At 42.9% G+C, this 21,883-nt stretch overlaps 1 protein-coding gene across 1 annotated transcript; it reads right to left on the minus strand.

The window, feature by feature from the left end:
• Positions 1-6,207: 6,207 nt before the first annotated feature.
• On the minus strand, positions 6,208-20,790 carry LOC136625727 (nuclear ubiquitous casein and cyclin-dependent kinase substrate 1-like). Its single transcript, XM_066600180.1, has 6 exons — positions 20,586-20,790; positions 12,656-12,811; positions 11,439-11,576; positions 10,633-10,731; positions 8,098-8,229; positions 6,208-7,451 (listed from the first exon to the last, which is right to left on the minus strand). Exons 2-6 carry the CDS (start codon positions 12,723-12,725, stop codon positions 6,994-6,996), a joined length of 897 nt encoding a protein of 298 aa, XP_066456277.1. The 5' UTR covers positions 12,726-12,811; positions 20,586-20,790; the 3' UTR covers positions 6,208-6,993.
• Between the last annotated feature and the right edge of the window lie 1,093 nt (positions 20,791-21,883).

The following is a 21,883-nucleotide window of genomic DNA, read 5'->3' on the forward strand; positions in this document are numbered from 1 at the left end:
CTTCAAATGGTTGTCCAGCCGTGAGAGCCACAGATAAATTGAGCGTACCACAGAGGTGGCTGCTATATTTGTTTCCAGATGATTGGATGTTGTCTACCATGATTTTTTAAGAAGGTCAGCCTTTTTATCCAAAGGGTTCTTCATCTGGGAGAAACCCTTAATTCGGACTGGATCCATGAGGGCAGCTGAGCATACTGACCCCCGTCCTCTGCGATGTCCCACGGCAATCTGGTCCTTCAATAGCCAGGAGGCTGGAGATTTCCAGGCCCGTGATCGCCGTTATCCATTGGTCGCAAAAGTGAAAAAAAAAAAGGCTAAAAAAGTTTAAGTTTCAGCTGCCCTCATGGATTGCATCCATGAGAGCAGGTGAAAATACTGACCCCCATCCTCCGTGATGTCCCGCTGTGATCTGGACCTGCTGTGGGCTTCTGCGCATGCGCCGGTGTTGCGCTCATATGCAGAAGGCTGGAGATCCCGGCAAATTTAAAATCTCCTGGCACGCGGCTGTCAAAGATAGCCAAGGGCAGGGAGATGGCACCGGAGACTGCTGTATGCAATCACATTATGTACGGGCTGTGGGTATCCACATCATCACTAACAAAAAAAAAAAAAGGTGTACTGCGCATGACCACCTGTCTGAGTACAGAGTTATGCGCAGTACATTATGCGGCCATGTGCAGTGCCACGGCCAGGCTTACAGCCTTCGCAAGCCGATTCCACATACGACTGTGAGAACCCAGCATTATTCAAATCACTACCTGTAATGCCGACGTAATTTACAAGAAGCCCTGGGAACACAGCTTGTTGAGCACCTTCTGTTTGAAACTGCCAAATCTCAGCAAGCTTAAAAAGCCTCACAGAGCACCACTTTTTACACCCCATCCCTGCCACTGAGGTCAAGAAATACACCCCAAAAAAGCATGAGCAGGGATACCCGATTTTATTGCCCCATGTGCCCATCCCAACAGGCCTCCATAATTACCTGTCTTTGGACATACCACACAGTTTACATTATTACTTTCATCTAAGATTTAGGGAGTGGGATTATTTTTAGGGAGTCAATTTTTTTTCTGTACAATTGAGCAGTGGTGCCTGGAATTCATTCAATTGTGCCCTGAAATCCAATGGGTGTTCCCTCCATTATAGGCCTAGCCATATGTCCTGTAAGTAGATTAGAGCCACAATGTGTATGTTTCTGAACACAGGACAAACAGGGTTATCCATGTTGGGGTGCAATCCTTCATTCATATGAGTGGTGTACAAAAAAAACAAACTTTTTAAAATAACACAATTGCCAGAAAAAAATTGAAATCGTAAGTACCTGCTACTTTGCTTAGATTTATACAAAAATTGTGGGATCAAAATACGCAGTATACCCCTAGATGAATTTGTTAAAGGATCTAGTTTTCAAAATGGAGTCTTTTTGGGGGATTCTGTTGTTTTGGCCACTCAAGAGCTCGACAAGTGTGCAATGGTGCGTAAAACACCTTTAAGTAAAATTTGTTCTGAAAGCCACCGGCTGCTTCTTTCATTTTGGGCCCTGTTGTGCATACGGACATAAGATTAGGGCCACAATGGGTAGGTTTCTAAACACAGGATAAACAGGGGTATCAATTCTCATTTTCAGGTGCGCTATAGAAAAGAAACCAGTGTTTAAAATATTTGCAAAAATATGACATTTTATTTTTTTTTCTCCTCTAAAGTGCATTATTTCCTGAAAAACACACTGTGGGGTAAAAATACTCACGACCCCCCTCAGTGAATACATTAAGGGGTGCAGTTTTTAAAATGGGATCATTCGTAGGAGTATCCATTATTCCAACACCTATAAGCCTTTGCAATCTTGGCTTGGTGCAGGAAAAGAAAGTGTTCAAAATGTTAAATAAAAAAATGTAAATTTGTATGTCTCTTAAATGGTTAAAAAAACCACTGAATTGTTTCCAACGCAAGTCCCAAAGTAAATAGATGGGAATATCAAACTTTTGTACAGTATGTTCACACATATTTGAGATATTACTGTTGAAAATGTGAAAGACAATCTTTTCAAAATTTTCCCAGTTCTGGCGCTTTTAATAAATATACAGAAATTCTATTGGCCAATTTTTACCGCCTAAATGAAGTATAATATGTGATGAAAAAACAATGTAAGAATCACTTAGATATGCAAAACCTTCAGAGTTATTCTATGTTAAAGTGGCACATGTTAGATTTCCAAAATTTGGCCTGGTCATGAAGGCAGAAACAAGCTCAGTCACTAAGGGGTTTTAACATCTGTTACCGGAGCAAAACTCAATACCAAAGGAGGAAAAAAAAAATCCTGGTCTTGTAGTTTTCACTCAGCTCAAGACTCCTACATTTTAGGCTGCCTGTCCATGGCGTATTTTCATTGCGTTCCCCACGGCGATAACCTGGCTGCGGGGACCGCTTTCCATAGCGATGCTATGGAAAGCGCAGCACCCGTCCTTGAGAGAAGAACCATAGCGACTCTCCGCTCGCTGCCGGCAAATTGCAGCATGCTGCAAATTGCCACGATTCTCCCCTGTGAGCCTGTCAGATAGGCTCACCACAGAGATCCGTCTGCTGGCTCCTGCTTCCGTGCGGTGGCTCCAGCTACGCTCGTAGTCAGGCAGCCTAAAAACATAATAAAAAAATTTTCCTGCCAATATTTTAAAAGGATTCCATATCATTTAGTTCATTTATAAAGAAAAAAAAAACTTAATTATCTTAGTTTTCACTTTGGCCACTTAACATACTGGTGCCATTACAAGCACTAGCAGCTAGAGTTTTCTTGACAGTTGCTGGGCTAAACTGGCAAGTGCAGCCCAACAATAAACAGCACCTGTGTAATAGCACCCTAATTAGTCTAGCATTTCCTATTCTGTGCAGCAGCTGCCTGCGATAACTACTAAAACGTCTGTATGGAACAAGTAGTACCAGCTTATTAGGCCAAAGGCTAAAGTAAAAACTGCAAGATTAGAAATCTCTTTAATACACAGTACCAAGAAAATGATAATTTTGGGTATGGCTTTAGTAATTGCATCTCCATCAGTTATATTAGAAACTTGTGCATCACAGCAGAATTTTTTTTACTGCAGAAATATGCATGCACACCAGTCGACTTCAAAAAGTGAGAGACACTTATAGAATCCTGTGACTAAGGGTGGCTTTACACACATGTGCATACGCACACACAAAAACACTTCTATTAGAACCAACGCATTCCCTATGGTGTGCACACATGTCTGTGCTTTACAGGCATGCACCTGCAAAGATAGGACATGCGTGCACCACAGGGAATGCACGCATTGTCTTCAATGGAGCCACCGCTGCTGCCGGCACCCCTGAATTGTATAGGCTTTACCTATAAGCTCTTCCCTGAAAAACAAGAAAAAACCCTGTCCGCCACTGCCGTGTCCCCGCAGCGATGAACACATCTGCCGCATGCAGCAGATGTTTCCTACATCCCCACGAGGAAAAATTCCCTGCTGCACTTGCCACATCTGTGACAGACACGGCAAAGGAATTCATTCCTGCAGGGAATAAAGAATTCCCTACCACAGCTGTCACATGACAGCTGCAGTAGGGGATCCAACTGACGGCATCCGGTAATTGTTTTTCAGGGAAGGGCTTTAAATATAAGCCCTTCCCTGAAAAACAAGGAAAAGTGATGTAAAAAAAAAAAAAATTCATACTCCACTTCCTTCAGCTACCAGGGCTCAGCTGCGTCCTCTCTGTAGTGTCCCTGACTTTTCAAAGCAGTTCTTTCAGCAGGCAGGGATTTAAAATTCCTGACTGGCTGAGGCGCTCAGCCAATCACAGGCAGCTCTCGGCTGTCAGTCAGTCATTCAGGCTGTGATTGGGTGAGGTGCTCAGCCAATCAGAAGCAGCTGTCTGAGTGGCTGAGCACCTCAGCCAATCACAGGCAGCTCTCGCTGAATGACTGATAGCCAAGAGCTGCCTGTAATTAGCTGAGCGCCTCAGCCAATCAGAAGCAGCTCTTTCAGCAGGTGGGGATTTTAAATCCCCGTCTGCTGAAAGAACCGCTTTGAAGAGCCAGCGCAGGGAGGACATGACTGAGTCCCGGCAGCTGAAGGAAGGAGAGCGATTTTTTTTTTTATTATTTTTATACTCAACACCACTTTTTCTTGTTTTTCAGGGAAAGGCTTATATTTAAAGCCCTTCCCTAAAAAACAATTACAGGATGCCAGCAGCTGGATCCCCTACCCCAGCTGTCATCTGTGACAGCTGTGGTAGGGAATTCTTTATTCCCCGCAGGGATGAGTTCCTTTGCTGCATGTCTCACAGATGTGGCAGGTGCAGCAGAGATTTTTTTTCCTCCTTGGGATTAAGAAAACATCTTATATGTAAAGCCCTTCCCTGAAAAACAATTCAGGGGTGTCGGCAGACCATTGCCTTCAACGCAGCCGCGGCTCCATTGAAGGCAATGCTCAAACCTGCATTCACACGTGTTTGTGCACATATGTGGGTGCAAACTTATGTAACCACACGCTCGTGTGAAGCCACCCCTAACAGCAGGTAGGTTGTTGCAGAGTGAAAAAAAACCCAAGCCATGTAAACTACAAAATGACCAAGGCCGAATGCATACAGCCGGGTTGGATGCTGACTGCGAGATATCGCAGCGGAATCAGACCCTGTGCCTCGGCATTGACCCGTGTACCTGTCCGGTCTTCTCTGCGAATGTGCCGCCACACATGCAGTCCAGAGTTGTGCCTGTGGTGACGTGGATCTGCCACTACTCGCCATTGACTAAAATGGAAGCAGTCTGTGCGAGCCCTGCACTAGAATAGGTCATGCTGCGGTTTTCCTGAGCAGGGAGAAGAGAGCAAAAAAAAAAAAGTAGATTTCCACTTGTGGACATAGAAAAGCACTTTGCTTAGCACGTCCTATAGGCAATATTTGCTGTGGGATTAGGAGATAAAAAAAATCACTCGCTCCAGATTCTGTGGTGCAAATACGCCCGTGTATTGGGTCTTAAGGAGAAAGTTGCGACTGCATTAAAACCCACAAGTAACTCATTCAAATATTTGAAAGCCATATTGTATTTAATGGGGGTCTTACCAAAGACACTTATTCACAGGTTAGGGAATAAAATATCTGCTTACTGCGCCCCCAAATACTCCTCTGAATGGAGTGGCAGAATGCATGTTTAACAGATGAAGGTCAATGCACTTGGAATTTTTTTTTTGTCCATCATATAGATGTGAAGGGCACAGTGGTCATATATGTGCACTGCTGCTCCATTCACAGGCATTTCCAGGGGTGCAGTTCTTTGAATCACTGGAAATTATAGTGGCAAGACCCCAAGTGACCAGACATTTGTTCCCCCAACCTGTAGATTAGGAAGAGTTGCCTGTAATAGTAAAACTGCTTTAAACCAGGCCCTGTTTAAACCAGGCCCTGTTTCAACAAACTTTACATAAATTAATAGTTCAAGTGAATGTAAACCTTATGAGCCACCTCTCCTCCCAACTGCTTTCTGTACTATTGATTCACTTTAAACTACCGCTTTAAAAAAGAAAAAAAGAATAAATCTAAACTTGAGATGGATTAGCTCACTAAGGAAACTTGCTACATGTTGCCCACATAAGTCTATGCAGGGAAGTAGCTGCAGAGAGAAACACTACTGCTGAAGGCTTTAGTGTGTCTCACCACACTGCTGTATTCACAACTACACCGATTTACAATATTCTCCATGCCCGTGTACTACCAAAATATAAGAGAGCAGGATCATCTTGTGTGCAGAAAACCCAGCAGCTAGACTCCATCCACCAGCTCTGGGAAAACAATTAGAGATGGAGCCTGCAGAGTGGAAAGACAGTTAAAAAAATACCATATACAAGTAGTATTACGGCCATAAATAGTACCACTTCCAATAGTGTACACAATTGTTTTCCATGACCTGAAATGACAACTATGATTTAAACCAGAAATGCATGAAGGGGTGGGGCATTAAAACCACATTTTAATGCACTTTCAAAAGACTGCATTATAAAAACACATTTTCTTGCAGTTAACCAGTTTTGTATTTGTAGTTTCTCTAGAGAAAAAAACCCCTGAATGTGAACTTACACTAATACAGATGTTAAAGTGTGGCTTGATTACAGCTTTGCTTTCCATATAGTTCACCAGACTGCATGTATGGAGTCTTTAGAGTTCACAGTTCTCAGTAATAAACAGAGCCAATAGTGGTGTGATACCAACTGCATGTTCATGTTTTATTTTCATATTATAACCAGTTTCTTTACAATAAAGGAGAAAATTGAAACGTTTAACAGATCACTTTTATAAGATGGCTTCCAACAATTAAAATTACACATCGCTTATATTAGGTGTTCTGACAAAATTTAAATACACATCTTTTGTCAGTACCTTCAAAATGGTCTATCAAAAAAAGGTAAATCTTTATTATAAGATACCTGCATGGGCCGGAAGGTCAAACCATGAAAACCTCAGCAGTGCATCTGGGTAACAGCACTGCACAGCTTACATCTGTTAAAGAGGTACAACAACATTTGCTGGAGTTCAATTCCCCATGAAGGTTTGAACTGTCTGACAAAAAGGGATTCCCATGCCATTGGATACATAACAAAAAAAAATTAAGGGAAAATTATAAAACAGTGAGTTGGGAAGTTTCCCCATTAGTTACGGTCAGAGGGACATGACCACATACAAATGAATCTATTGAACAGCAGACAATATTCCAATTTCCAGATTACCATTCAGATCACTAAAATTCTAATGAATAATGTAATAAAAAAACAAATTACAGACGGAAAAAAAAGGGAAAATATATCAGCAATGCAAACATTAAAAATGTGCATGGCTTTATTTCAAACAGGTGATGGGAGCAACCAACCATTAACCCCAAAAAATGGCAAAAAGTATCACCTTAGGCAATAGCCTAAATCATGTTCTAAACCAAGTCTGTCTTGTTGTTTTTTTTTGATAGAACTTTTGTTTTTTTTTGTTTTTTTAATAAAATCTCCCCCCAAACATCACCCTCACACCCTTAGCCCACGACCCAACTATATAGTCTTCTGTACTCTGCGCTTCTTCACCAGATGCCTCTTCACCAGATGCCTCTTCACCAGATGCCTCTTCACCAGATGCCTCTTCACCAGATGCCTCTTCACCAGACGCCTCTTCACCAGACGCCTCTTCACCAAACGCCTCTTCACCAGACGCCTCTTCACCAGACCCCTCTTCACCAGACGCCTCTTCACCAGACGCCTCTTCACCAGACGCCTCTTCACCAGACGCCTCTTCACCAGACGCCTCTTGCTGAGGGCTGGCAGGTTTCTTTTCTGGGGGTGGTGTCTCGGGCTCATCATCTTCTTCCTCTTCCTCCGCTTTGGGTGATGGAGATTTTTCCTTTGATGCCTTTGCTGCAGGGCGGCTCTTTCCTTTGGCCTTTGCTGGACTGGGAGTAACTACAAAATACATTACAGTGAAAATAAGTGCTAGGCAGAAATTATCTTAAGAGGGGACACTGCTGTGCCTTGATAGAATTAGGGCCCTGAAGTGTATCTAACATGCTGGGGAAAACCCCACAGTGGCAGATTTACTAAGCCTGGCATGTACGGTTACACATGCCATGTACCAAGTTTGTAATCCTTTAAACACTGTCTAGTAGGGAGTTGTTAAGTGCACTTTTTTTACTGGCTACACCACAAATTAGCACAATACTTGTATAAGGTAAAACAAGATGTGGCATAATAAAAAGCGTCTAACAAGTCCACCAATATGTACGAAGCAACATATGCCACATCTTCTGCCCATCTCATCTAGTTTAAGTTGTAGTCTATCCATCAAGTGACAAAATACAGGACGGGGATTTCTCCTAAAGTGTAATTTTTTACTTCAAAAGGCGAGGCTGGGGTGCATGCAACACAAAAACGTTAGGTTATTTTTAGGACCAGCAATTTTTACTGTGCATTTCTTAGGGTTTTTTGCCGCTTATTTGTAAAACATTTGCTTCTCAACTGGGTTATGTTGAACCAGCCTTAGAGCTCAATTGCTGGCTCCTAGTCCTGGTTAAGATTTGTCCAAAGCTAGAGTAAGCCATTTCTTTCTTACCTGTTGCTTTTAGCCTAGGCTTCGGTACTTTTTTCTCCCTCTTTTCAGGCTTAGATTTTTTAACAATTTTCTTCTTCTTCTTCGATCGACCATAATCGCTGTCATCATCGTCTTCATCACTCCCAGAAGACACTGAAATTTAAGATATGTAGTTGTAAAAACTGTATCGTAGAGGAGATACTGTGAACAGCAGCAATTCAAAGTGCCTGTGTATTACACTTTATTCTCATCAGCTGGAAACGTCAGCCAAAATATAGAAGCAACCTATAGGGAGAGGCATATGCTGTGCCTGCATATCATGCACCCTTGAACTGGATTGTGTACTCAGTACTTGAGGCAGTATTTGGAAAATTTCTTCCCAATGCATATCTTTTATTGGGCCAATATCTGCCTCCCATTTATGTTTAGACGCAATTGGGCTTTGTAGATTTATATGTCACAGAAAATTAGTGTATACCTGAGAAATTCCCAGATGTAGTATTGGACACTCCCACATCAACCACCACAGAAGTTGACATTTTCATTTCCGTGTGTAGTATCTTCCACCTGGTAGGCGTGTCTTGACCATAAATACTTATAAAATTACGAATGTGACAAATCATACTCCGTTCTTATTTGGTCAAATGTCTTTATACCCTCCTCTGTTGTACTTGGTGATAGCAGTCTAATACCCTTACTTTTGCAAATGTTGAAATCTGTAAGTTTAGTTTACTTAGCTCCGGTAATTTGGCATTATCCCACATTGGGATATAGTGTGTACATTCCTTGACCCCATCAATATCCCTGGCTTCACGTCATTTTCTAAATAGGATGTGATGTGGTTCCAAAATCCGAAGCTGAAAAATCCACACCGTCAAGAAAGTGACAAAGTGTGCCATTCAAACGAAAGATATCTATTTTAAGCAGATTCTGCAGTGTGAACATACCCCTTTGCTGCCACTGAGGCCATAGCCTTCAAGAAGTGCACCACCATATGTAGGAGTATCCTGCTCATCAAGAACGAAAGTCATGTGACCTTTCCCCTTAGGAAATAAGAAGTTTAAACATCTACAAATTACCATCCTAACGACCCATAACATTGATCGGTACAATATACTGCAATACAGAATTGTATATTGTACAAGCCATCATGTGCTTAAAGGGGTTGTCCCGCGCCGAAACGGGTTTTTTTTTTTTGTTAACCCCCCCCCCCCCGTTCGGCGCCAGACAACCCCGATGCAGGGGTTAAAAAAACAAACCGCTCAGCGCTTACCTGAATCCCGGCGGTCCGGCGTCTTCATACTTACCTGCTGAAGATGGCCGCCGGGGTCTGCTCCCTCCATGGACCGCAGCTCTTCTGTGCGGTCCATTGCGGATTCCAGCCTCCTGATTGGCTGGAATCGGCACGTGACGGGGCGGAGCTACACGGAGCCGGCATTCTGCACGAGCGGCTCCATTGAAGAGAGCAGAAGACCCGGACTGCGCAAGCGCGGCTAATTTGGCCATCGGAGGGCGAAAATTAGTCGGCTCCATGGGAACGAGGACGCTAGCAACGGAGCAGGTAAGTATAAAACTTTTTATAACTTCTGTATGGCTCATAATTAATGCACAATGTACATTACAAAGTGCATTAATAAGGCCATACAGAAGTGTATAGACCCACTTGCTGCCGCGGGACAACCCCTTTAAGTCCCCCAGTGTGACAAAAGTAGTAAATAGTGCAAGAGGGTTTTTTTCCCCTGTTAAAACGTAACCAAGTTCTGTGAAGAACAAGCCCTCAAACTGATAAAATAAAAGTTATGGGATTCAGAAAAGTGTGACAAAGCAGTTTGAAGGAAAATCAAGACTGTACAGATCTAAATATATATTTTGTAGTCCTATAGACCCACAGAATAAAGTGAACCTTTCATTTTTACCTGTCCTTGAATGCCAAAAACATGCAGAAAACTGGTGGTTTTGTTTTTTTCAGATCACCCCACTGAATTTAAGTTTTTTTTTAACACATTCTATAGCAGTATTAAGAAAATAAAACGTTGCCCTGCAAGAAACAAGTCCTAATGTTTATTATGATAAAAATTGGTGTACTTAAAGGGGTATTCCATGACTATTGATTAGCTGATCATCCAAGTTTGCTGTCAGTGCAGCAAAGTCCAGCACTGACTGCAATAAGGAGCCAGAAGTATAAGAGGCAGCGCTCCCCCTGATTTCAGTTTGAGTGAAGGCAGCAAGTAAACTCCAACACTGACAAGCGACGATGTCCGGTCTGCTGCACTTACACAGCTGAATGATCAGCTGTTTGGCAGTGAGCCTGAGCAGCAGGCCCCTCATCAACTACTGATTACCTATCCTGAACACAGGTCATTAATAAAGCCCTGAAATACCACTTTAAGGGGTTAAGTTTGAACTGATGGTCTGGTGTCCTAGGGGGAAAAAAAAAAAAAAAGTGTAACCCAGGTTAAGATTTCCACACCCTCTACTAGCACATTTTGATTTTAAAAATCACAGCAGAGATGAGTGGTCCACATTGAAGTAAACCAATGCTTTGTAAAAACTCACTTTCCATTAACATCTCCCTCTGCTTGGAGACAGCCTTAGATGCAGCTTGTCTTTGTTGACGGACAGTTTTACGTTGTTCCTTTTCATCATCACTGTCATCTAAAAACAAAAAGGGGGGGGGGGGTTTAACAGAGCACTTGCGTCAGTTTTATGGTCTAAAAAATAAATAAATCTCCACGAGTTTAGATGGGTGTCATTAGCAACTTGGATGTTTTAGCACTGACTGCACTTCAAAAGGCAAGAGGGGGTGTTGCCTTAAATGGATCAACAAGTTATAGCTTACGCTAGGATATGGTGCAAGTTACAGCACAACTCTACACCTGCTCATAGCAGATACAGATTTGAATTTCAGCAATATGGATCGTTAGAGGTGTCAGAAACACACCTCTTGGGTTAGTAGTAAGATGTACCAACATACTTGATTTCAGATAAGCCTAGGATACGTTCGTATTCACCCAACATGTTAAAGTTGAATAAGATAATTTAAGAAAAAAAAAAATTTGTAACAAAAACACATGGCATAACCTGAAACCATGGACCTAAAATGGAAAGCTGCTATAAGCACAGAACACTCCATACATATATAGTCAAACCACTCCAAACTACCACTTCCTCCTTTCCTGTGAGCCTTACAACATTAACTATGTATACTGCCCATTTGAGAGGATCACCCTCCTAGAAAAACGAAAGATTTTCACTTTATAGCCAAAGGGCATGATCATAGATGAGTATGATATAGTATCCAATATGGCTCATGGAGGCTTCCTGTAGAAGCTTTAATTAAAAAAAAAAGTTAAATTTTCTACCTTGGGCTGATCGCTTCCTTCCTTTGGAAGCACGTCTCTTATCAGGCGTCGGTTTTTTGCTCTTTTTTGGACTCTCATAGTCACTATCTGCTTTTCCATCGCCTGCTGCCAAGTCATCATCACTACCAAAATCTTCCTCTGGAACAAAATTAAAGGGGTTGTCCCGCGAAAGCAAGTGGGGTTCAGCACTTCTCTATGGCCATATTAATGCACTTTGTAATATACATCGTGCATTAAATATGAGCCATACAGATGTTATTCACTTACCTGCTCCGTTGCTAGCGTCCTCGTCTCCATGGATCCGTCTAATTTCAGCGTCTAATCGCCCGATTAGACGCGCTTGCGCAGTCCGGTCTTCTCCCTTCTGAATGGGGCCGCTCGTGCCGGAGAGCTGCTCCTCGTAGCTCCGCCCCGTCACGTGTGCCGATTCCAGCCAATCAGGAGGCTGGAATCGGCAATGGAACGCACAGAGCCCACGGTGCACCATGGGAGAAGACCTGCGGTCCACCGTGGGTGAAGATCCCGGCGGCCATCTTCGCAAGGTAAGTAAGAAGTCACCGGAGCGCGGGGATTCGGGTAAGTACTATCCAGTTTTATTTTTTTTAAACCCCTGCATCGGGTTTGTCTCGCGCTGAACGGGGGGGCTATTGAAAAAAAAAAAAGCCGTTTCGGCGCGGGACAACCCCTTTAAGATAGTTAAATATTAGCACAGTGTGCAGGGGTATTCCAAGACTATTGATGACCTATGTCCCACCACTTGGGATCTCTACCGATTAGCTGATCATCCAAGCTTGCTGTCAGTGCAGCAAAGTCCAGCACTGACTGCAATAAGGAGCCAGAAGTATAAGAGGCAGCGCTCCCCCTGATTTCAGTTCGAGTGAAGGCAGCAAGTAAACTCCAACACTGACAAGCGACGATGTCCGGTCTGCTGCACTTACACAGCTGAATGATCAGCTGTTTGGCAGTGAGCCTGAGCAGCAGGCCCCTCATCAACTACTGATTACCTATCCTGAGCACAGGTCATTAATAAAGCCCTGAAATACCACTTTAAGGGGTTAAGTTTGAACTGATGGTCTGGTGTCCTAGGGGAAAAAAAAGAAAAAAGTGTAACCCAGGTTAAGATTTCCACACCCTCTACTAGCACATTTTGATTTTAAAAATCACAGCAGAGATGAGTGGTCCACATTGAAGTAAACCAATGCTTTGTAAAAACTCACTTTCCAAAAACTGCGCTTCATCTTCATCCTCCGGCTCCTCCTCTTCACTGCCAGCATCTCCCATTAACATCTCCCACTGCTTGGAGACAGCCTTAGATGCAGCTTGTCTTTGTTGACGGACAGTTTTACGTTGTTCCTTTTCATCATCACTGTCATCTAAAAACAAAAAAGGGGGGGGGGGGGTTTAACAGAGCACTTGCGTCAGTTTTATGGTCTAAAAAATAAATAAATCTCCACGAGTTTAGATGGGTGTCATTAGCAACTTGGATGTTTTAGCACTGACTGCACTTCAAAAGGCAAGAGGGGGTGTTGCCTTAAATGGATCAACAAGTTATAGCTTACGCTAGGATATGGTGCAAGTTACAGCACAACTCTACACCTGCTCATAGCAGATACAGATTTGAATTTCAGCGATATGGATCGTTAGAGGTGTCAGAAACACACCTCTTTGGTTAGTAGTAAGATGTACCAACATACTTGATTTCAGATAAGCCTAGTGTGAGGGTATATGTATATATTGCCATATGTTCTTTATGCTTTAAATACCTGTATGCAAGTTCTATTCAAAGTTAAAATGAGAAAAACGTATATGTCGCCTTACATCAGATATGCCAAGATGCTTTGCAAGGCAAACAGAGGAAGAATGTCCAAAGATACTGGATGAAGGATGAAGGTTAAAGTGGAGGAGAAAAGAGATATGGAGAATGCATGCTTGGCCGCTTTCTTAGAATTGAGTGGGTGATTCTTTGCACTGGAGTTAATTAAATACGTGATTTTCTGTACATAAGCCAGAGGCGCCATATCAAGATAAAGACCGTTCAACTATGCATCTGAACTTTCACTGTCTTAGGCCGGAAATCCGGACTTCCCATATATGGTTATGATGTGAATTTTAGCCAATGAGCCCATCACCCATTCCTGGTGATGGGACAAAAGGGTATAAGATCTCATGTAATCTGTAATAAAGCGCGGAGCGCAGTCATGTCCCCGTGTGAGGAACGATACCAGACCTCCGTGTGGTGTTTTCTTCTTACCGCCGGCAGCGGGGCAAGTGGGGTGGGCCTGATTGGTGCTGTACTTAGAATTTTACCCTGACAAAATGGCGCAACCAACTGGGGCGACAAAACCGGAGCCGTACAACGCATTCCACCCGGATCCACGCCACGGAGAAGCCGTCCTGCTGCAAACCGAGCCTGATCAACTCACAGAACTCCAGGTAAGACCAGCATATATTTATGTTGTGTTTTACGCTGAGTCTTGCAGCAGGAGGGACTATCTGTGGTTTGTGACCGGACGGGTTGGGTTAAGAGTTCTACATGGTAACTCGTGGGCTTCGGGTTTGCCGTCATGGACCACTGACCGTGATATGCGCACCAATCGCTCACCCAGAAACTAGTCTGTGGTCTATTTGTACTTTGAAGTCTGTAGCGTTTTAACGATAGTGAAGGTTGTTTGTTGTATCTGCAGAATTTTTTTTCCTCTTTTTCTTTTCATTTGGTCTCACAGAAGAAGGAACCCTCGGTTATTTTAGTTGTAGATGGTTTAGCTAAGGAGAGGGAAGCACTCTGTGAGACAGATCCCATAGAAGAAGAGACCCTCGGTTTTAGTTTAGTTAGTTGTTGATGGTTTAGCTGAGGAGAGGGATGCACTCTTTGGGACTGGTTCCATAGAAGAAGATGCCTTCGGTTGTTTTGCCATATATAAGGGGCTGACAATTCGGGTCAGAAAGATGCACTCTATGGAGCGTGTTATTTTTATTGTTGTTGTTGTTCTAATATGCGTAAGATCTTATTAAAGAAGACAGAGCCCCTTATGGGCCGCCGCCGTGTGGATGAATTTGTAAACTGTAAGAAAACTCTTATGAAAATGTGTGACACCAACCCGCACGGTAGATTACAGTATGGTGACTAGGAGGGAAGTCTTTAGGACCAAGAAGCGTGCCTTGAAAGACCAAGGTTTGCTAGAACGTGCTGGAGTGAGAAGGAGAGAGACAGTCAGAGAAAGTTAAGTATGTACACATTATTTGTTTAAGAAAGTATCCGTAAGTGAAATGTTGAAAAGTACAGTAAGTGATCAAGAGGGTGTCGGGAGAGTGTCTATTGAAGGTTACATTGGCAGTTAGGTAGGGAGAAAGTGCTGAAGGAACAAGCAAAGTCGAGAAGAAAGTTACAATGCATGTGATTTGTTGGCAGAGAGAAAGAAGAAAAGGTGTATAATACAAGATAGATAATAGATATATATGTGTGTATATATGTATATACTGTATGTGCAAATAGTTAACTGAGCTTGCTTTTAGTGTGAGAAGGTTTTGTTTACATGTAGCTGCAGTTTGTCTCGTTTTCAAGGTCGGGCAATAACAAAGCAGAGAGAATGAAGTGCTGACCCTGGAGAATGTCTCTGCTTGCCTAAATGGAATGGAGGCTTGAAATGAATTTAATTAATTATACTGTCTTAGTAGGCAGGAAATATAGCAATTTCTAAGGTATATTCTTACTTATACAGGGGTTGAAAATGAATGTTGCAAGGTCCCAGCATATGTGTTATTTATGAGTTCAAATGCAGGGAATAGTTAAACTAAAACAACTCAGTCAGTGAATGCATATTCGGAGAGATAACAGTTGGTTTTTACAAAGGTGGGGGCTTTCAGATTCACTCCAAGCTCAGGGTCACAAGGGGGGCTGAAAGATACCCACGCATTCTAAAATACTTCAGCGTTTAATACAGCATATAATAGCTTCAGTAAATAAGAAAGATAGAATGTCTCAGTCACTCAGCAAACTTTTTTCACATAATTTGTCAAAGATAGCGCTCATTCACAATCTCATCTCATTCACAAGCTCATGTACTTTATAACATTATAGCACTCACCTCAATGTTTTTCAACTGATGTATGTATGTTTGTCAAACTTTTTTTTGTCTGTGCATCTGTATGTACTGGTACACCTTCAATAGGGGGTGACGGAGCAGACTTGAGCGCATGGATGGATGAGAGTTAGTGACCCGTGTTCGGGCTGTGGTGAGTGTGTGATGCGGGTAATGACTGGGGATAAAAGTCCCCCCCATGCATGGGACTTTGCTTGGTTGTGGTGTGGATGCTTAGACTGTTAAGCTGAAATGAGCTGTGAAAAAAGACGCAAGGAGCCAATATCGAAGGGGTGGAGCTAGATGATGTAAAAGTACGTAATGTGTTTCATCCCTCTTCTCGACAAGGGAGGGGGTGAGAATCTTGAGCAGCTAGTAAAAGTTTTTGTTTTGTTTTTTTTCTCTCTCAAATTTGATAAGACATTGCAGGCAGGATCAGACTAATAATGAATTCACTTAAAGGAATATCACATTTCAAATATGAATAGATGTTTTGTAGGTTATTCTTCCCTGATGTAACTCATGTCTCTGTTATTGGTGCTAACATTTTACAGGCCTTATTGTGCATCCATCAAATCTTTTTACAATATTGTAATACCTTGAACTCGGTTACTCTTGTTCCAATTGAGTACCCTAGTTCAAAGGGGGGGAGGAGAAGGCATAGGTGATCTAGGTATTGCAAGTCAGCCATTTTTAAATTTTTTTGCAAGCCATTTTTAAATTTTTAGCAACAAGATTCTGATCTTTTTGAAATAAAATACCAGCCTGATTGTCTAGCAGTGATGCAACAAGAAAATTTAAGTTTTACAAAAGTTACTGAAAGCCCTTGTTAACAATGCATATTTTGAGTTGTTTTTTATAGATGGTACCAGGGTGATTGACGACTCCACACTGGATATACAGTGGTTACACAACAAGATGTCCTAAAAGCAGAATGCCTCCGCATGTCGCAGTAGAAGAAGCGGAACAAAAGGCCCTCGCTGAGGCGTGTAGAGTGGAGGAAGGTAAGACGGCAAACATTTACACTGATTCCCGGTATGCATTTGGCATAGCTCATGATTATGGCCCAACATGGAAGGCCAGATAGTTTTTTACCTCAGCAGGACAGCCAATCAAGAATGATGCAGCGGTGCAGTCTCATGGAGGCCCTACTTCTACCTGACAAGGTGGAAAGCTCACACCAATTCCTACACCGGAGAAACAAAAGGCAACGCCATCACAGACCACACAGCAAAAGCAGCGGCCCTCAAGCTGTGGAAGAAAAGAAGAATTTAACAATAACTTTGGACTTTGACTAAACCTTGGACTTTGATATGAACTTGGACTTTGATAAAAACTTGGACTTTGATAAAAATTTGGACTTTGATATGCTAAAGACTTTACAGTTACAAGCCAGCAAGGAAGAAAAGGAAAAATGGACTAAAAAGGGACGGCGTATGGCGAACAGTCAACAGCACTTGCCTACCACGGTCCCTGTGCCCCATGATGGCCCAGCTGATGCACGGAAAGACGCACCTCTCAAAGCAGCAATGATGTCGATGCTTGAACGAGGACGGGTGGCTCCTGGGTTTTCTGTAGCTGCTGCATCATTTGTCCAATTTTGCATGATCTTTGCCGTAAAGCAACAGGGCAGAAGTAAATTTGCCACATAACACTTGCCTGGACCACTCTACCCATTTCAGGGATTGCAAATTTGGCTACACTCAGCTCCTACTTGTTGGGAAGCATGAATATGTGCTTGTTGTTGTTGATGTTTTTCAGGTTGGAGACCTACTCTGTTACCAAAGTAAATAAGCAGGTAACCGCACAGAAGCTCATGAATGAGGTAATCTGCAGATATGGGGTACCGGAAGTGATTGAGTCAAACAAAGATACACACTTCACAGGTGAAATAATGCAACACATCATGTCTGCTTTGGGTATATTTCAGGTTTTTCACACACCCTACCATCCACGGAGTTGTGGGAAAGTAGATACAAAAGACAATGGAGGAAATGGGCAAATCTTGAATTGAGTGTCTTCTATTAGTTTTTCTTTTTCTCCGGAGGGTACATGCCACAGTAGCTGAGCTTGGGAAATGATTTTCTTGTTAATTTTGTCATAGGTCTCTCCAAGGAATTGTCAATAATGCATTCTGCAGTCTCTGCTTTTCTCCCAGGTCCTACAGATGAGTGTCACAATCTAAAACCAGGTGACAGGGTCTATGTAAAAAAGTTTGAGCGAGAAACCCGGTTTGAACGTCTTTACCAGATGTTGTTCACCACCCCAACTGCAGTCAAGCTTGAAGGAAAGCCCACTTGGATCCACACTTCGCACTGAAAAAACTCATGATTCTGCATATCCTTTACATGCTATAATGTGGTACAATTCCTCTAACACACACCTTTGACTACTGTACACTAGCCCCCTGTTTCAGAACAAATTAATACAATCAAATGTGCAATATGAAGACTACACTGAGGGTGAGACTCCAACACCGCATCGTGCTAAGAGAGAAGTTGACGCTCCAGGTGGTAACTTTGATCCACATGTATACATAGATGCAATACGAGTGCCAAGGGGGGTGCCAGATGAATTTAATTCTAGAGATCAGGTTAAAGGGGTGGTCTCGCGAAACAAAGTGGGGTTATACACTTCCGTATGGCCATATTAAAGCACTTTGTAATATACATCGTGCATTAAATATGAGCCATACAGAAGTTATTCCACTTACCTGCTCCGTTGCTAGCGTCCTCGTCTCCATGGTTCCGTCTAAATTCGCCGGCAGCTTGCTTTTTTAGACGCGCTTGCGCAGTCCGGTCTTCTCCATTCAGCACGAGCCGCTTCAGTGTGCTCCCCGCTACAGCTCTTCTGCGCATGCGCAGACGAGCTGTCACTGCTCGGGAGCGCGCTGGAGCGGCCATTCTGTACCTTCCTCTGTTAGAGGAAGGTGCAGAGCTGCCGAGCTGTCCAGAGAAGCAGCCCAGCTGTCCCGCCGTCCAGCTGTCCTGGTAAGTGATGGGCCGGTGGGGCCGCCGCTGCGCCGGGGAAGGGGCTGTCGCTGGGCCGGGGGGGGGCTGTCGCTGCGCCGGGGGAACTAGCGCTGGGCCGGCGGGGCTGCCGCTGTGATGGGGGGGGCTGCGCCGGTTACCTTCTGCCTGGCGGTGGGTGACAGGTCGGCCGTGTTCACTCCAGGGGTCCGGTCGGCGGCTGCGGGGCGTCTGGTTGCCATGGAGACACAGCTGGTAGCGTCTCGGGAGCGCGCACGTCGGGCTACAGCAAGCGATGCGAAAAGAGCTGGCGGCCATCTTGGGAAAAAGTTTTATAAGTTGCTGAAACGCTGGAACGGTAAGTAGAAACCAGCTAGGAAAGTAATTTACAGGGGTAATTAGTAATGTATGTTTAATTAGGGGGACTGGGCAAAAAAAAAAATTCACTGCTTCCTCGAGACATCTCCTTTAAAGCAGGTTTTGAGTCCTTATTTGCTATTGTCACTGTTAATAATAATTTAGATTGGATGAATTATATCTATTACAATCAGCAGAGGTTTGTAAACTACACCAGGGATGCTTTGAAAGGGTTAGCTGACCAGTTAGGGCCCGCTGCATCCATGGCCCTAGAGTGGCCCTGGATATGATTTTAGCAGAAAGAGGTGGAGTATATAATTTCCTGTACGTGTATTATCCCTTTGATCAAAAAGAGTATGAGTAAGGGACTGGATAATGTGACACCGTTTCCCTTGTTTGAAAAAGATGAAGAGCCAGTTCCGATAATGCCAACCAGATACGTTACCAGAAGAATGGAGAAATGTACTAGTACTGCGCCGCCTCGGTCTCATAAGATGAACTGTCAGTGGATTTCCCATTTGCCTAGGGATAGTGCAGAAGACCTTAGGTTCGAGCGAGGGCGCACCCTGTGGGGTGTTAACTTGTACAGATAGAGGGTATGGATGCCCGGAAATAAGCCCAGGGAATCCATGGCCTCCTTCTGAGGTGAGGTAGGGATCCCCCCTCCTAGGAGTAGGGACTTACGGGCAGTGGGAAAACCCTGACGCAAGGGAGAGACGACCGAGGAAGAGTGCAAGGTCTGATGCTTGATCTCCATATAAGTTTTTAGGGGGGTTTGTGAGGGTATATGTATATATTGCCATATGTTCTTTATGCTTTAAATACCTGTATGCAAGTTCTATTCAAAGTTAAAATGAGAAAAACTTATATGTCGCCTTAAATCAGATATGCCAAGATACTTTGTAAGGCAAACAGAGGAAGAATGTCCAAAGGTACTGGATGAAGGTTGAAGTAGAGGAGAAAAGAGATATGGAGAATGCATGCTTGGCCGCTTTCTTAGAATTGAGTGGGTGATTCTTTGCACTGGAGTTAATTAAATACGTGATTTTCTGTACATAAGCCAGAGGCGCCATATCAAGATAAAGACCGTTCAACTATGCATCTGAACTTTCACTGTCTTAGGCCGGAAATCCGGACTTCCCATATATGGTTATGCTGTGAATTTTAGCCAATGAGCCCATCACCCATTCCTGGTGATGGGACAAAAGGGTATAAGATCTCATGTAATCTGTAATAAAGCGCGCAGCGCAGTCATGTCCCCGCGTGAGAAACTATACCAGACCTCCGTGTGGTGTTTTCTTCTTTCCGCCGGCAGCGGGGCAAGTGGGGTGGGCCTGATTGGTGCTGTACTTAGAAAATGACCCTGACACTAGGATACGTTTGTATTCACCCAACATGTTAAAGTTGAATAAGATAATTTAAGAAAAAAAAAAATTTGTAACAAAAACACATGGCATAATCTGAAACCATGGACCTAAAATGGAAAGCTGCTATAAGCACAGAACACTCCATACATATATAGTCAAACCACTCCAAACTACCACTTCCTCCTTTCCTGTGAGCCTTACAACATTAACTATGTATACTGCCTATTTGAGAGGATCACCCTCCTAGAAAAACGAAAGATTTTCACTTTATAGCCAAAGGGCATGATCATAGATGAGTATGATATAGTATCCAATATGGCTCATGGAGGCTTCCTGTAGAAGCTTTAATTAAAAAAAAAAAGTTAAATTTTCTACCTTGGGCTGATCGCTTCCTTCCTTTGGAAGCACGTCTCTTATCAGGCGTCGGTTTTTTGCTCTTTTTTGGACTCTCATAGTCACTATCTGCTTTTCCATCGCCTGCTGCCAAGTCATCATCACTACCAAAATCTTTCTCTGGAACAAAATTAAGATAGTTAAATATTAGCACAGTGTGCAGGGGTATTCCAAGACTATTGATGACCTATGTCCCACCACTTGGGATCTCTACCGATTAGCTGATCATCCAAGCTTGCTGTCAGTGCAGCAAAGTCCAGCACTGATTGCAATAAGGAGCCAGAAGTATAAGAGGCAGCGCTCCCCCTGATTTCAGTTCGAGTGAAGGCAGCAAGTAAACTCCAACACTGACAAGCGACGATGTCCGGTCTGCTGCACTTACACAGCTGAATGATCAGCTGTTTGGCAGTGAGCCTGAGCAGCAGGCCCCTCATCAACTACTGATTACCTATCTTAGGTTTCTAAACACAGGATAACCAGGGATATCAATTCTCATTTTTAGGTGCGCTATAGAAAAGAAACCAGTGTTTAAAATATTTGCAAAAATATGACATTTTATGTTTTTTTTCTCCTCTAAAGTGCATTAATTCCTGAAAAACACACTGGGGTAAAAATACTCACGACCCCCCTCAGTGAATACATTAAGGGGTGCAGTTTTTAAAATGGGATCATTTGTAGGAGTATCCATTATTCCAACACCTATAAGCCTTTGCAAACTTGGCTTGGTGCAGGAAAAGAAAGTGTTCAAAATGTTAAATAATAAAAGTTAAATTTGTATGCCTCTTAAATGGTTAAAAAAACCACTGAATTGTTTCCAATGCAAGTCCCAAAGTAAATAGATGGAAATATTAAAATTTTGTACAGTATGTTCACACATATTTGAGATATTACTGTTGAAAATGTAAGAGACAATTTTTTCAAAATTTTCCCAGTTCTGGCGCTTTTAATAAATATACACAAATTCTATTGGCCAATTTTTACCGCCTAAATGAAGTATAATATGTGATGAAAAAACAATGTAAGAATCACTTAGATATGCAAAACCTTCAGAGTTATTCTATGTTAAAGTGGCACATGTTAGATTTCCAAAATTTGGCCTGGTCATGAAGGCAGAAACAAGCTCAGTCACTAAGGGGTTAACATCTGTTACCGGAGCAAAATTCAATACCAAAGGAGGAAAAAAAAATCCTGGTCTTGTAGTTTTCACTCAGCTCAAGACTCCTACATTTTAGGCTGCCTGTCCATGGCGTATTTTCATTGCGTTCCCCACGGCGATAACC

This window comes from Eleutherodactylus coqui, chromosome 4 (assembly GCF_035609145.1).
Source record: "Eleutherodactylus coqui strain aEleCoq1 chromosome 4, aEleCoq1.hap1, whole genome shotgun sequence".
Classification (NCBI taxonomy): Eukaryota; Metazoa; Chordata; class Amphibia; order Anura; family Eleutherodactylidae; genus Eleutherodactylus; species Eleutherodactylus coqui.